The sequence below is a fragment of the Ornithodoros turicata genome, chromosome 5, assembly GCF_037126465.1.
Source record: "Ornithodoros turicata isolate Travis chromosome 5, ASM3712646v1, whole genome shotgun sequence".
In the NCBI taxonomy this organism is placed as follows: domain Eukaryota; kingdom Metazoa; phylum Arthropoda; class Arachnida; order Ixodida; family Argasidae; genus Ornithodoros; species Ornithodoros turicata.
Window position 1 is genome coordinate 14943374 of NC_088205.1, and position 17218 is coordinate 14960591.

Genomic DNA, 17218 nt, shown 5'->3' on the forward strand with positions numbered 1-17218 from the left:
CCCCACACAGGAACATGTGTCCTCATATTTGAGCGAGCAAGCACTGCCTTTCTCTCGGTGTGCCCGTCCACCACCTTACCCACTTGCCCTTTCCCAGGAGCCTTTCCCCTTCCCTCTACTCCACCTCCTCTACACCAGCCGGCATTTTTTACTGCGAAAGGTGGCAACCCTAGATGCAACGCGTGCGCAAGGAACACTGCGCGTGCAGCAAGTACTGTTGCGGCTTACCCTAGTGATCTGCTTCTTAGACCAGCTCCATTGCCTCCGGACGTCCATGAGGTTCTGGCCGTTCATGTGCGCGGCATGCAAGATGACAACTTCTGCATCATCGGCGCGTCCCACCGCTATCAACCACCTCGGGGATTCCGTCAGGCTGCTGTTGGAGTACAACCGGGTAGCGTCTCAATGTTTACGCGTGCATCAATCTCCGGTGTACGGCAGAGGCACCTTCCTAGGAAACTTACTAGAAGCTAGAAATCATCATAAACGTGGGCACTAAGCCGATTTGCTGTTGGATGTGCCAGTTGAAACCGATCAATGAGAGGCAGGTGCTCGCGGCGTCGCCCACCACGTAGCCTAGAAGTACCGCGATGCCGTAAATGCTACGCAGGCCTGGAGCCAACACTTCCAGTACTGAAAGCGTAAGGTCATACATGTTAGGATTACGAGCGATGTTAGCGATTACGTTTACACTGGGCGTGAACGTATTGACTCCACTCAGTAGAGATTCCGTACATTTTACAATTGGAACGATTTGTTCCCATTTTCAGTTGTTTTGTTGTTGTTTTCGAAATCTAATGCAGCAATTCCTAATGTGGATTTCCTGTACAGCTCCGGAGTTCCGCCATGTAGGTAATCATTGATTGGAGGTACGTCCTGAGTGACCCATAAAAGAGCGTAAATGCAGGCAAGCTGGTGGACGAAATCTACGATGGATTGCGTCCCACGGTTCCTCACGGTTTCCGTATAATCTACACTCTTAAAAATGAACTTCACCGCATATGGCACGCTCCTAGCCAACTATCATCGCCGATAATATCGTTATCTGCCCTGATTTTTTAAAAACTGGAACCTTTTTTTGTGTGACAATTATGCTGTTCATAATTGTCACAAAAAAGGCTCCCGTTTTCAACAAATAATGGCAGATATAACGGTATCATTCGAGATGATGGTTGGCTAGGAGTGTGCTATGCGGTGAAGTTAATTTCAAAGCGTGTAGGGTTCCGCGTTTTCGGCATTTATTCCCAGGGACATCCGGCGGGTGTTTCTCGGCATTTATATGTTTTGTCAGATTCTGATATTTTCGGCATTTTTAAACGTTCGTGCTGAAAAATCGGCAGCTATAACCACCAGGGAGAAGGACTATATGGAGGCAGAGCATCTTGGTAGGAGGACATTGAGAGCATTTTGGCATGGAAACATGCAGAACATTTCGCAGATCATGCAGAACATGCAGAACATTTCGGAACATGCAGAATTTAAAAAAAATCTGCGAGCGTTTTTCGGCATTTTTGCCGAAAACACGACGACAAATGCCGAAAACGCGACGCGCTACGTATATAACAGCTTATTATCGAGTAACTCACTGATGATAACGCTGGTGGCATAGAGTGTAGTGAGGGCAGCGCCGAGGAAAAACCGGAGCACGATGAAGACGTAGACGTCTGTGCAGAAGACTATCACAATGGAGCACACTTGACTGAAAATGAGCGAGAACAGGGCCACCGGCTTCCGGCCAAGCCTGCGTCACACATGTACACAATATGTGTGACAAGAGCATAAGTGTGTGGTCTGTACCAACGCCACCTAGATATAGAATGCCCGCTTATTTCCTCCTCTCCCTCACCCGCTACATGACCATATAAAGTCAGAATTATTCGTCTGCTGCTGCGATTTGCACCTACTGATGATGGAACCTACTTAGAAACTGTAGACTTTAATATGCAGACAAAATGTGCAACACGCTTTCCAGAGAATCAGCCTTGAGCAAGATACGGGACGCTTTTGCGTTTAATTTTAAAGTTTTCCCACATAGTACGCGGGGACGTTCAATCACTACTCGCAGACGATGGTGGTTCGTCTCCATGGCAAAGAGCGCTGAAAGCACGTTTGTGATTGGCTACGGCCGTTGAAAACAAACACTGTCCTGATTAGCTGCCTTTGTTGTTACGTCACGTCGACGAGTCAGCAGTCTTTCTCTACCTAGGTGGTGTGGTCAGTACCCGCTTCACTTGAGAAACGCCAGACTGGAAAGACAGACTTGTGAGCGAGGCCCCTACACGTGATAACTTCTTCACTGAAGTACAGTGTAGTAATCATAACACATTTCGGTCGCATCATAAAGGTAGGACACTGGCTGAGCATAAAATTATTCTGCAAGCGATTCGGTCCTGTGTGTTACGTTTGCCTGTCCCTTTGTCTTCACCCCAAACTCTGGGATATGCTGCATACGTCTAGAAGACTGGGTTTATCTCGCCCCACACTTTGCAGACTGATAGCCATTTGTTTGATAGTTTTACAGGAATTTTTGTGCAATTGTTATATCGAGCAAAACCTCACCCCATGCATTTTGTATGGTCTGTCGCTCAAAATCCGCCATCCCCCCCCCCCCTCCTGTGTGCGCTTCCTTTTTATATCAGTACGCAAAGGTGGCGCAAACATACAGAAGAGGATTAGCAACGTCAGCATGCTACCTGTGAATAGTGATACGAACGTGAAGTAGACAAAAGAACTGATGCGGTGTTTGAGCGAGATAGGACCTTGATTTGACACCTCAGACAAACGGCTATCAGTCTGCAAAGGTTTGGACGGTATAAACCCAGTGTCTTCCTCAGCAGCTCAGTCGGGGACGTGTTTGCGTGGCTTGGCTTGGCTGGCATGGCTCTCCCATAGGTGACTGCCATGTGTCCAGAGCATAGAGATAATATAGTAGGGTCCAGAGTAGGTCGTGGTCGAAATTATCCACTGTCCTATCCCGCGGCTATCCTTTCGTGTAACATCGCCGCGCCATTATTATAAACCCAGTAGTATTCTAATTTACAATGATGTCGAAATGTGTAACGTTTGCTAGACAGTGAAAAAGCCCCACTAGAAAAGAGCAATTTCGCAAAGTACTTGTCTGACGCTGGTCCTGATATAACGAGACTGGTGAGTCCTCCCACCAAGAATATGGACGAGCTGAGAACCAGAAGCCAGGCCCTGTCGCAAACCAAGTTCCACTGCAAATAAATGAAATGCGTCGAAAAAAGCGCGCCGTATTAGTGGTGTAACATATCTACCTCCTGGACGAGAGTGTATCCGTAAGGATTCTTGGCGTAGACCCAGTCCTTGCAAGGCACTTTCTTCACTGTCCCATTGGGGAGTTCGCTGTACATCTCACACTTGCTGTATTTTCCGTCTATGTCCTTCGGTATCATCTGTTCCTTCCATAGCTCTGCTGACATATTCCTGACAGAGAGTTACACGAGCGCGTCATTGCGTGAGTAATCGTCTCATGCGATGGACTAAGAAATACTAAAGGAGCAGATGAAACTAACGGAAGAGGATAGTTTATTTTAGCGTGCCTCTTCCATACAAATGAAATACGGCTGATTGCTAGAAAGAATAATTGGCAGGAGCGAACTATTGAGTTGTAATAGACCTCGGCAGCACCAGCAATTTGGTAGAGTTGAACTACAAGCTCGAAGCTAGGGTCGAACAAGGTAGCGCCCGAAAGCCACGGTCTTGAGGGGATTACGATGGTCCATGGAAGGGACGCGACCTTCGGTCCTACTTTTCTTGCAATAGGAGGCAGCGAACAAGTGCCCATTCGTGGAACCCGGCCCTATTCCGATATGTTTCGGTTTCAGTCTGTCTGTCTGTCAGTTTCTCGGGTAGAGGTCTAATCGATCGCGCGACCAGGTATAGACGGAGTCGTGACGTATGAGAGTTATGGTAAGTCCTTTCATTCGATCGTACGTCATCGACTCCAGCGACCCGCGTGGAGAGGTCAACTCTCGTGCATCCCTATTGTTGAACCCTGAACTTCTAGAACGGGTTCCACTGCCACGGGGATTACGTCACAAGAACAGCCGTTGTATCTTTGCCCACCAAGAGTCGACTCTCTCGACTTGCTCGAGTTGCTAGAGTCCAATAAACGATCACAATCCGATATATAGCATTCCTGTCAAGAGTGCATCCAAGACACAGAAAGAAGCAAGTACCACACTTATCTCTTATCGTCACACATTTTCATTGTGTCACATAGCGTGCGGAGGCATCTATTGCAACATCCAATGGGACTATAGAGTTAGTCCCGGAACCTTCGCATAATTCCACGTACCTCGAATGCGGTGCACACCAGTGATCCGTCTCGGACATGAGAATCTGCGGCACCATCGCTTGAAGAGGCAGCACGAAAGCAGCCAGAAGTCCAAACCTGAACGTCGCCTGCTGATATGGTCCGTGGCAACCCGTGAACACCGTCACCTCCGCTACATTTCCACTGGTAGGTTCCTCATTGTCAGACTGTTTGAACGACAGCGGTCTTCGAGACCGTCGGCTCTCTCCTGGAACGAACGTCTTCGGCAGCCATTTCGGTCTTAAACTGCTGGAAGAGCGTTCACGTAAATCGACAGGCCTCCCTTCGCTTCGAGATCGACGGGGCTTAGCTGACGACAGCCCCGACATCGCCGTGGAACGTGTCGCTTCTGGACCATCCCTGGATGTTTCGGTCCCGCAGCTGTATATATCCGGCGGAAACTGCTCGACTGGTGTTGGATAACTAGTCTCCATCTTGTATTTGGGATGGGCGCCGTACGTTAATGGTGTGAAGAGGTGCGGTGACAACGAATGTGACCCTGTCGTAGACTGTACGCTGCGAGCGGTTAAGGTTTCGGTGGTGTGGAAGCTCGTGATGGTGTCGTGACGGTGTCGTGATGGTGTCGTGATGCTGGGGTCTTTTCGATGCCTCTTGCTCGGTGACATGGCTGGGTGAAGCAGATGGAGAAGAAATATGTCCGGATTGGCGCTCGTAGAAAGAAGGGGCAAAGCAGATCAGATATGTGTTCGCTATGGTTGCACACGAGCCCCGAAGCGATATGCTCGTGTTTTGCGACGCAGCCTGCATTCTTCTTCTTCGCAGACCTCAGACGCTAGCTGTTATGCACCAAGGGAGAATGGCCAAGGCTAAGCTAAATGGTTACAAGCTACGATTGGTGAGAAGATTTCCAGCGCACGTCGACAGAACCCCAGGTGGTCGAAATTATCCGCAGTCCTACCCAGGGAAGGGTAACGGTAATGATAACGGAAACGGTATATTACGGAAATTGGAGATAGTAACGATAACGGAAACGGAAACGCATACCACGATCCTCCGTTACCGGAAACAGAAACGGAAACGAATTTATCGTCCGGTATTGAATTCGGGTAAGGGCTATTCCTGTTGTGCGATGACATTTGAGTGACTTTTCATTTTTTTGTTTTCGTTTTGATGACTCCGTTCCCTGTAATGCTCTAAATACTACACGATAGCGCGCAATACTGGATCTCGAGGGTGCCTCCGTCGCTTACCTCGTCCTAGCCCTCATAGCTCATGACATCAACATCATACTCCGCCATAGCACGAGGAGGAGGCACTATGGCCAGCTCACCATAGAGGCACTACGATTTTTCGTTACTTATTTTGTATTCTTCTTCTTCTTCTTTTTTTTTCATTTCACCGTGGCCATGGCAGTATTATTTACTACCGATAGTGTCCACTTATGAATGCGACATTGGATGAAGGTTACGCCCGTCTTGAGTTGCTAGACTCAGTGTCTGGAGACATGTTCCTACTCTTTTTTTATCTTGCAAGATGTGCGCATCCCAACGACGTAAAATTACTTGTGTATGTGTACGCGTCACACCGAAGCAGCACTTAGGCAAAACCGGGCGCTGATAGATTCGGACAGGCTGTCATCCCGCAGCTCTGTAACAACCGTTCCATTACCGGAAACAGTAACGGAAACGTAACAAAAACGAAACTGAAAGGTCGGTATCAGAAACGGATAACAGAAACGAAAATATAGCGGCATCGAAAATGGAAACGGTAACCAAAAGACGTCCGTTATCTTTCCCTGTACCCTGCGGCACGTGCAGCATGTCGCCACACTAGGCTGACAAACCTTACGTGTAACTTCACGGCAACATTATTATTACTATTATTATTATTATTATTATTATTATTATTATTATTATTATTATTATTATTATTATTATTATTATTATTATTATTATTATTATTATTATTATTATTATTATTATTATTATTATTATTATTATTATTATTACTAATTTGCGTTAACAGAACGGCAGTGCAGTGTACATCTCGGAAGACAGCGCATCAGAAGCCGCGAAAAATAAAATAATAGTTTCTGGAAAGTGGTTCACGCTTTTACGTCGTGAGACAACTAAAGCCCGCAATTGAGTTAATTACTATTGCTTCCAATTGTAGCTTAACTGTCAAAAAAGTAAGGCCACCAAAGTCACGGGTAAAGTCACGCTCGACTATACAAATGATAACAAACGAATTCACACACGACAAATCTAACAATAAGCAAACATACTATTGATAGTGGATCAAAGTACCGCACACTGACCAACATGCAAATTACCAAAAATCAAAAGCAGCCAGAGCAATCTAACCATAAGCAAACATGGATTTAACCATGGACGAGGCAAGATTGCACACTAACCGACACCTACAAATTAGTGCTGTTGAACGCTCGATTAACATACATGAAACAAAACCAATGCACAAGGAGCACAGTAACAAATACATATCAAAAGGATTCAGCCAGCCACAGCAGTTTAACAATAAGCAAACAGGGAATTGATAATGGACGAGGCAAATGCCGCATACTTACGAACATCTTGGGAGCAACCCGCAAGTTAGCGCTGCTGAACGCTCAATTAACACACGTGACAACAACATTAATGCACATGGGGAACATAGCAACAAATACACATCAAAATGAGCCAGCCGGCTAGAGCCAATCTAACGATGAGCACACATGGGTTTGATAATGGACAAGGCAAGTACCGCATACTTACCAACATCTGGGAGCAACCTGTAAATTAGCGCTGCTGAATGCTTGATTAACACACCTGACAACAAAACCAATGCACCCAAGAAGCATAGTATCAAATACGCACCAAAGGGTACCAGCAGGCCAGAGAAATCTAACGCTGAGCAAACGGGGAATCGATAGTGAATGAAGCAAGCACCCCATACTTACCAACATGGGGAGCATCCGGCAAATTAATGTTGCTGAACGCTCGATTAGCCACACGTGATAACAAAACCAATGCGCACAAGAAGCATAGTATCAAATGCACATCAAAGGGTGCCACCACCTCTATATTTTTCTTTCCTAACTCCAACTCCAAAGGGTACCAGCCAGTTAGAGAAATCTAACGATGGACAAACTGATAACTGAGAGTAGATGAAGCAAGTACCGCATACTTACCAACATCGGGAGCAACCTGCAAATTAACGTTGCTGAACGCTCAATTAGCACACTTGATAACAAGATCAATGCATACCAGGAGGCACACTATGAAATACACATCAGGTGCCAGCCAGCCAGCAAGAGAAATTTAACGCTATGAATACGGGAAATTAATAGTGAATGAAGCAAGTACCACATACTCACCAACATCGGGAGCATCCAGCAAATTAACGTTGCTGAACGCTCGATTAGCCAAACGTGATAACAAAACCAATGCAGACAAGAAGCATAGTATGAAACACACATCAAAAGGTACCAGTCAGTCAGAGAAATCTAACGATGGGCAAACGGATAACTGAGAGTAGATCAAGCAAGTACCGCATACTTACCAACATCGGGAGCAACCTGGAAATTAACGTTGCTGAACGCTCAATTATAACACTTGATAATAAAACCAATGCACACGGAAGCATAGTGTCAAATAGGGTGCCAGCCAGCCAGAGAAATCTAACGCTAAGCAAACAGAGAATTGATAGTGAATGAAGCAAGTACCGCATACCTACCAACATCGGGGGCGTCCGGCAAATTAGCGCTGCTGAACGCTCGACTAACATACATGATAACAAAACCAACGCACGCAGGAAGCATATAGTATCAAATACACATCATAGGGTGCCAGCCAGCCAGAGAAATCTAACGCTAAGCAAACAGAGAATTGATAGTGAATGAAGCAAGTACCGCATACCTACCAACATCGGGAGCGCCCGGCAAATTAGAACTGCTGAACGCTCGACTAACACACATGATAACAAAACCAACGCACACGGAAGCATATAATATCAAATACACATCATAGGGTGCCAGCCAGCCAGAGAAATCTAACGCTAAGCAAACAGAGAATTGATAGTGACTGAAGCAAGTACCGCATACCTACCAACATCGGAGGCGTCCGGCAAATTAGCGCTGCTGAACGCTCGACTAACACACATGATAACAAAACCAACGCACACAGGAAGCATATAATATCAAATACACATCATAGGGTGCCAGCCAGACAGAAATCTAACGCTAAGCAAACAGAGAATTGATAGTGAATGAAGCAAGTACCGCATACCTACCAACATCGGGGGCGTCCGGCAAATTAGCGCTGCTGAACGCTCGACTAACACACATATAACAAAACCAATGCACACAGGAAGCATATAGTATCAAATACACATCATAGGGTGCCAGCCAGCCAGATAAATCTAACGCTAAGCAAACAGAGAATTGATAGTGAATGAAGCAAGTACCGCATACCTACCAACATCGGGGGCGTCCGACAAATTAGCGCTGCTGAACGCTCGACTAGCACACATATAACAAAACCAATGCACACAGGAAGCATATAGTATCAAATACACATCATAGGGTGCCAGCCAGCCAGAGAAATCTAACGCTAAGCAAACAGAGAATTGATAGTGAATGAAGCAAGTACCGCATACCTACCAACATCGGGGGCGTCCGGCAAATTAGCGCTGCTGAATGCTTAACTAACACACGTGATAACAAAACCAATGCACACAGGAAGCATATAGTATCAAATACACATCATAGGGTGCCAGCCAGCCAGAGAAATCTAACGCTAAGCAAACAGAGAATTGATAGTGACTGAAGCAAGTACCGCATACCTACCAACATCGGAGACGTCCGGCAAATTAGCGCTGCTGAACGCTCGACTAACGCACATGATAAAAAAACCAACGCACACAGGAAGCATATAGTATCAAATACACATCATAGGGTGCCAGCCAGCCAGAGAAATCTAACGCTAAGCAAACAGATAATTGATAGTGACTGAAGCAAGTACCACATACCTACCAACATCAGGGGCGTCAGGGCAAATTAGCGCTGCTGAACGATCGACTAACACACGTGATAACAAAACCAATGCATACAGGAAGCATATAGTATCAAATACACATCATAGGGTGCCAGCCAGCCAGAGAAATCTAACGCTAAGCAAACAGAGAATTGATAGTGAATGAAGCAAGTACCGCATACCTACCAACATCGGGAGCAACCTGCAAATTAACGTTGCTGAACGCTCAATTAGCACACTTGATAACAAGACCAATGCATACCAGGAGGCACACTATGAAATACACATCAGGTGCCAGCCAGCCAGCAAGAGAAATTTAACGCTATGAATACGGGAAATTAATAGTGAATGAAGCAAGTACCACATACTCACCAACATCGGGAGCATCCAGCAAATTAACGTTGCTGAACGCTCGATTAGCCAAACGTGATAACAAAACCAATGCAGACAAGAAGCATAGTATGAAACACACATCAAAAGGTACCAGTCAGTCAGAGAAATCTAACGATGGGCAAACGGATAACTGAGAGTAGATGAAGCAAGTACCGGATACTTACCAACATCGGGAGCAACCTGCAAATTAACGTTGCTGAACGCTCAATTAGCACACTTGATAACAAAACCAATGCACACGGAAGCATAGTGTCAAATAGGGTGCCAGCCAGCCAGAGAAATCTAACGCTAAGCAAACAGAGAATTGATAGTGAATGAAGCAAGTACCGCATACCTACCAACATCGGGGGCGTCCGGCAAATTAGCGCTGCTGAACGCTCGACTAACACACGTGATAACAAAACCAATGCACACAGGAAGCATATAGTATCAAATACACATCATAGGGTGCCAGCCAGCCAGAGAAGTCTAACGCTAAGCAAACACAGAATTGATAGTGAATGAAGTAAGTACCGCATACCTACCAACATCGGGAGCGTCCGGCAAACTAGCGCTGCTGGACGCTCGACTAACACACATGATAAAAAAAACCAACGCACACAGGAAGCATATAATATCAAATACACATCATAGGGTGCCAGCCAGCCAGAGAAATCTAACGCTAAGCAAACAGAGAATTGATAGTGAATGAAGCAAGTACCGCATACCTACCAACATCGGGAGCGTCCGGCAAATTAGCGCTGCTGAACGCTCGACTAACACACATGATAACAAAACCAACGCATACAGGAAGCATATAATATCAAATACACATCATAGGGTGCCAGCCAGCCAGAGAAATCTAACGCTAAGCAAACAGAGAATTGATAGTGACTGAAGCAAGTACCGCATACCTACCAACATCGGGGGCGTCCGGCAAATTAGCGCTGCTGAACGCTCAACTAACGCACATATTAACAAAACCAACGCACACAGGAAGCATATAGTATCAAATACACATCATAGGGTGCCAGCCAGACAGAGAAATCTAACGCTAAGCAAACAGAGAATTGATAGTGAATGAAGCAAGTACCGCATACCCACCAACATCTGGGAGCAACCTGCAAATTAGCGCTGCTGAATGCTCAATTAATGCACGTGACAATAAAATTAACGCACACTGGGAGCATAGCAACAACTACACACCAGAAGGAGCCAGTTAGTCAGAGCAATCTTACGATAAGCATACATGGGTTTGATAGTGCAGAGGCAAGTACCGCATACTTACCAGCATCTGGGAGCAACAAGTAAATTAGCGCTGCTCAACGCTCGATTAACACACGTGACAACAAAACCAATGCACACAGAAAGCATAGTATACACATCAAGGGGTGAGCAAACGGGGAATTGATAATGAATGAAGCAAGTACCGCATACTTACCGATATCAGGAGCATCTGGCAAATTGTCCTTGCGGAACTCGATTAGCACACGTGATAACAAAACCAATGCACACAAGGAGCATAGTATCAAATACACATCAAAGGGTGCCAGCCAGCCAAACAAATCTAACGCTAAACAAACGGGGCATTCATAGTGAATGGAGCTTGTACCGCATACTTACCAACATCGGGAGCATCTGGCATATTAACGTTGCTGAACTCGATTAGCACACATGTTAAGAAAACCAATACACACATGGAGCATACAGTATACACATCAAAGGGTGCAAGCCAGTCAGAGAAATCTAACGATGAGCAATCGGATAACTGATGATAAATCAAGCAAGTACCGCATACTTACCAACATCGGGAGCAACCTGCAAATTAACGTTGCTGAACGCTCAATTAGCGCATGTGATTAAAAAACCCCAACGCACACAGGAAGCATATAATATCAAATACACATCATAGGGCGCCAGCCAGCCAGAGAAATCTAACGCTAAGCAAACAGAGAATTGATAGTGACTGAAGCAAGTACCGCATACCTACCAACATCGGGGGCGTCCGGCAAATTAGCGCTGCTGAACGCTCGACTAACACACATGATAACAAAACCAACGCACACAGGAAGCATATAATATCAAATACACATCATAGGGTGCCAGCCAGCCAGATAAATCTAACGCTAAGCAAACAGAGAATTGATAGTGAATGAAGCAAGTACCGCATACCTACCAACATCGGGAGCAACCTGCAAATTAACGTTGCTGAACGCTCAATTAGCACACTTGATAACAAGACCAATGCATACCAGGAGGCACACTATGAAATACACATCAGGTGCCAGCCAGCCAGCAAGAGAAATTTAACGCTATGAATACGGGAAATTAATAGTGAATGAAGCAAGTACCACATACTCACCAACATCGGGAGCATCCAGCAAAGTAACGTTGCTGAACGCTCGATTAGCCAAACGTGATAACAAAACCAATGCAGACAAGAAGCATAGTATGAAACACACATCAAAAGGTACCAGTCAGTCAGAGAAATCTAACGATGGGCAAACGGATAACTGAGAGTAGATGAAGCAAGTACCGCATACTTACCAACATCGGGAGCAACCTGCAAATTAACGTTGCTGAACGCTCAATTAGCACACTTGATAACAAACCCAATGCACACGGAAGCATAGTGTCAAATAGGGTGCCAGCCAGCCAGAGAAATCTAACGCTAAGCAAACAGAGAATTGATAGTGAATGAAGCAAGTACCGCATACCTACCAACATCGGGGGCGTCCGGCAAATTAGCGCTGCTGAACGCTCGACTAACACACGTGATAACAAAACCAATGCACACAGGAAGCATATAGTATCAAATACACATCATAGGGTGCCAGCCAGCCAGAGAAATCTAACGCTAAGCAAACAGAGAATTGATAGTGAATGAAGCAAGTACCGCATACCTACCAACATCGGGAGCGTCCGGCAAATTAGCACTGCTGAACGCTCGACTAACACACATGATAACAAAACCAACGCATACAGGAAGCATATAATATCAAATACACATCATAGGGTGCCAGCCAGCCAGAGAAATCTAACGCTAAGCAAACAGAGAATTGATAGTGACTGAAGCAAGTACCGCATACCTACCAACATCGGGGGCGTCCGGCAAATTAGCGCTGCTGAACGCTCAACTAACGCACATAATAACAAAACCAACGCACACAGGAAGCATATAGTATCAAATACACATCATAGGGTGCCAGCCAGACAGAGAAATCTAACGCTAAGCAAACAGAGAATTGATAGTGAATGAAGCAAGTACCGCATACCCACCAACATCTGGGAGCAACCTGCAAATTAGCGCTGCTGAATGCTCAATTAATACACGTGACAATAAAATTAACGCACACTGGGAGCATAGCAACAACTACACACCGGAAGGAGCCAGTTAGTCAGAGCAATCTTACGATAAGCATACATGGGTTTGATAGTGCAGAGGCAAGTACCGCATACTTACCAGCATCTGGGAGCAACAAGTAAATTAGCGCTGCTCAACGCTCGATTAACACACGTGACAACAAAACCAATGCACACAGAAAGCATAGTATACACATCAAGGGGTGAGCAAACGGGGAATTGATAATGAATGAAGCAAGTACCGCATACTTACCGATATCAGGAGCATCTGGCAAATTGTCCTTGCGGAACTCGATTAGCACACGTGATAACAAAACCAATGCACACAAGGAGCATAGTATCAAATACACATCAAAGGGTGCCAGCCAGCCAAACAAATCTAACGCTAAACAAACGGGGAATTCATAGTGAATGAAGCTTGTACCGCATACTTACCAACATCGGGAGCATCTGGCATATTAACGTTGCTGAACTCGATTAGCACACATGTTAACATAACCAATACACACATGGAGCATACAGTATACACATCAAAGGGTGCAAGCCAGTCAGAGAAATCTAACGATGGGCAATCGGATAACTGATGATAGATCAAGCAAGTACCGCATACTTACCAACATCGGGAGCAACCTGCAAATTAACGTTGCTGAACGCTCAATTAGCGCATGTGATTAAAAACCCCAATGCACACCAGAAGCATTGTATCAAATACACATCAAAGGGTGCGAGCCAGTCAGAGAAATCTAACTATAGGCAAACGAATAACTGATAATAGATCAAGCAAGTACCGCATAGTTACCAACATCGGAAGCAACCAGCAAAAAACGTGTCTGAACGCTCAATTAGCGCACGTGATAAAAAAAACAATGCACACCAGAATCATAGTATCAAATACACATCAAAAGGTGACCAACCAGAGTAACTTTGCTTCTTAAAAGAACAAAATGATGAGACGAAGCAACTAGGCTACGCTTACAAACGTCCTGGAAAATATTAATAAAACAATGGAATGAACAAGAAGAGGTGTCTTTCCCTAGGAAATAGTATCTTCTCTTGGCTTGCTCTAGGCCTCTTAGTTCCCTGTTGTCACCATGTATCGCCTGCAGAGAGGAGGGGCAACATGGAAGGGTGAGTAGGTGTTCTGTGCCAGCTTGGGCCATGAAGAGATGCTTCTTCAATTTGTTTGCAAAGACAGAGAGTAGCAGATTTCATATGTATCAGCTCTAATCATTCTCTAAATGTGTGTCTCAATATGTGCTGGTACAGTTCTGCTTGATGACGATACACACTTGTTCAGCGCGCCTGTGAAGTAAGCGGTAACCGGCGGTAAAAGAGGCAAGTGGTCACAGCTTGGTTACGTTTCACACCAAGATGACTGTCATTATAGGTTGTTCATACTCCCGTTGTTCATACTCGTTGTTCATCGTTCCCGCCATAGCCTTGTCCCAAATGGCAATATGAATGGAAACGCTTATAGACGACGAATTGGCAGCGACAAAGGATAATAATTTTATTATCATTGTCATTTGTCTGGTCGATAGGGCGTCCATAGGTGCTATAACGAGACGCACGTCATTGTCCTGTTTGCAGAGTCTCCACACTTCTCTACAGTACCTGTGCCCAGCCTTATAGTCTTTGCCATAAACCTAGACTAAGAGCGATTTTGTAATAGAAAGATTCAAGCATTTCGAGCTTATATGACACTTTTAAACGGCAGAGCTTGTCATAATGTACTGAGCACCCCACCGGAAACAACTTCCGGTTCACGTACTGCATACGCCAGTTTGTCGCTCGATAGTTTCAAAATTACCTGTGAAAAAATCAATAGACCTTTTTGAAAAGTCAGTCTGGCCAGCTTCTAGCAGACGACATTCGGCCATATCTTTGGCACGTCGTATATGTGGTGCCCTGTATGGTAAGCACAACGCGCGATGGCGAACGAGAATATTCAGTGGTTGAGAGACTTGACGAACATACCAGATGGGTTTTCCCAAAGACGTGTGAACGCCTTTTGTGAACACATGAGTGCATCTGGCACGATTGGCCGCGCTAGCGAGAACAATTATTATGCGTGTCATATACGAATCCAACTTCCATCCCCGTCGCCTTGTCGACTTTCAGATACGGTACACCATATTTTTGCATGCTGTATTGTATTTTGGTGTGGGACATTACTGTGTTGCATGCTTTCGCCGATGCTTCCTACTATCCTACTATATGTTCTACGCTTTCGCTTGCGGCAACAGAACGCTACAATGGCAACAGAATGGCAACAGAACGCTTCTGACGATAGTTATTTGGAAAGCCATGTATCATGTGAACTTTAGCCGCCAAACAGATTGTGCACACGCCTTGTTTCCTTCGGCGTCCCTCACGCCACAACACACTGACATTGCAAATGCAGATGGACGATCCACTCATGAAAAGAGCGATGCTTCGATGAGAAACCAGACCAGGTCCCAGGCGGCGGACGACAAAAGATCACCCCAGACGCGCGGTTCAAACATAGCCATACTGTCCGCGCGCGGGCAACGCTTCCATCCTTGCCCAAAATATGGCGTACGCGCCAGAGCGTAGTTGGCTCGCCTTAAACTAGATGGCGCCGACTTATGAAAACCCCCTATTTCTCAACCATAATTTATCAACGGCCTAGAGTCAACAGGGCCGGTATGCAGGGTGTCCCAGAAAACGTGTCATGGAATTATAATAAAAAAAACTAGGCCACCTAGGACCAGGCGGTCAATGGCAGTTGTTCTTAGTAAGTTTTTGCCACGTCCTGATGGAATGCCATCTAACTTAAGTTCCATTATATCAATTTTTACGAACTGAACTTGAAAATTTGCCAAGTAAAGGTCGCATTTTTACCTCACCAGCACGTGCCGAATTTACAAATAATAGACAAGGACATTGAGGAGCTATCCCATAGGAAAAAATAGCCGAACATCATGTTTTTCGGATCACCGTCAAGAGCCTATAGCGTTCGACGACTTCTTGAGCGCCCTCGTTGTCAGTCCGACGATAGGAGGTTGCTAAACTCAGCCCACACAGGCGTAGCAGAAGGGGATAAGACAGGCTTGCATACGGCTTCTGCCGGAATCGTGCCTTCCCTCTTCCAATTTCAAAAAAATTCACTTTTTCTGCTATCCCTTTTATTGAGTAGTCTAGCGCAAGAACAATACAATCTGTCTTCGTGTTCTACATTCTGTTACACATTACAGATGAAAACCATGAGACACTCCGTTCCATGGAGGGCTCCATTCCTCGACGTCTTGTATATTGCACGAGACTCTCATTGAACTATATTCGCATATCCGCGTACAGGATCCATTCTGAATTAAGAAGTACAAATATTTGCTTGGATGCGGTTCACTACACTTCTGATTTTGGAGAAGATGTCTCTCTTCGAACAGATTCGGACCGATTTCGGCACAAAACTCAAGTGACCGAAAAAAATTCGGCCCCGATTTCGGTTCCGAACTTATTCAGCTGAGCTAGAAGATGAAGAGCGTGTTGGTTGAAGTTCAATATGGTGAGAACGCCAAAGGGACGAGACAACGCTTTTGCGAACGCTGTCCGTGTCTGTTGTGTTGTCCTTTTTGCATTCTCATGATATTGTAATATCAAGACGGACCAGACTTCTTGAGTACGTACTCAAAATACAGTATTTTCAATACTTTTTCCGGTATTTTGGTACTCTACTCTATACTTTTTGTGAAAAGTATTTTTAACGTATTTAAAATAATTTTTTCGATATTTGCTACTCAGTACTCAAAATACTTTCCTTCCTAGTCAAGCACACTTCCCGCTGTGTCCAGATTTTGTGCTCACTGGATCTTAACCCTCTCTTTATCTTTCTTTTTTTTTTTTTTTTTCGGGAATTCGGGAATCTGTCATTTATCCTGCTGTACAATAAGCTGGTCCCACGCTTGGCCTTGTTGTGAATAGCCAACTTCGTCAGAAAACGGTTCCTATACGTATTGCCAGGTGAATCGCCAAGGGATTAGGCACAAGAGAATCCCTGCGTTCATTTCCTTGGTCACCAAAGTAATAAACAGTGCGCCAGAGGTTTAAAGACCTGAGCTGACATACACGAGGGGTTACGAAGTTTTGGGCCAGAAAATATAAACAAAGTTTACTTGGGTTCACCAAAGTT

At 45.2% G+C, this 17218-nt stretch overlaps 1 protein-coding gene across 6 annotated transcripts in view; it reads right to left on the reverse strand.

Moving 5' to 3' along the window:
* The window catches only part of LOC135394085 (solute carrier family 22 member 13-like), a 24593-nt gene extending 18707 nt beyond the window's left edge, over positions 1–5886 (reverse strand). For all 6 annotated transcript variants that reach the window (XR_010422765.1, XR_010422764.1, XM_064624573.1 and 3 more), the window contains exons 1-6: positions 4322–5886; positions 3279–3447; positions 3115–3218; positions 1587–1741; positions 465–633; positions 229–376 (exon numbers count right to left, since the gene is read on the reverse strand). Coding sequence is in view for 4 of the 6 variants with exons in the window: in XM_064624573.1 (XP_064480643.1) it covers positions 229–376; positions 465–633; positions 1587–1741; positions 3115–3218; positions 3279–3447; positions 4322–4965 (1389 nt within the window). In the remaining 2 variants the exon portion in view is untranslated. The remainder of the gene's footprint in view (positions 1–228; positions 377–464; positions 634–1586; positions 1742–3114; positions 3219–3278; positions 3448–4321) is intronic.
* Between the last annotated feature and the right edge of the window lie 11332 nt (positions 5887–17218).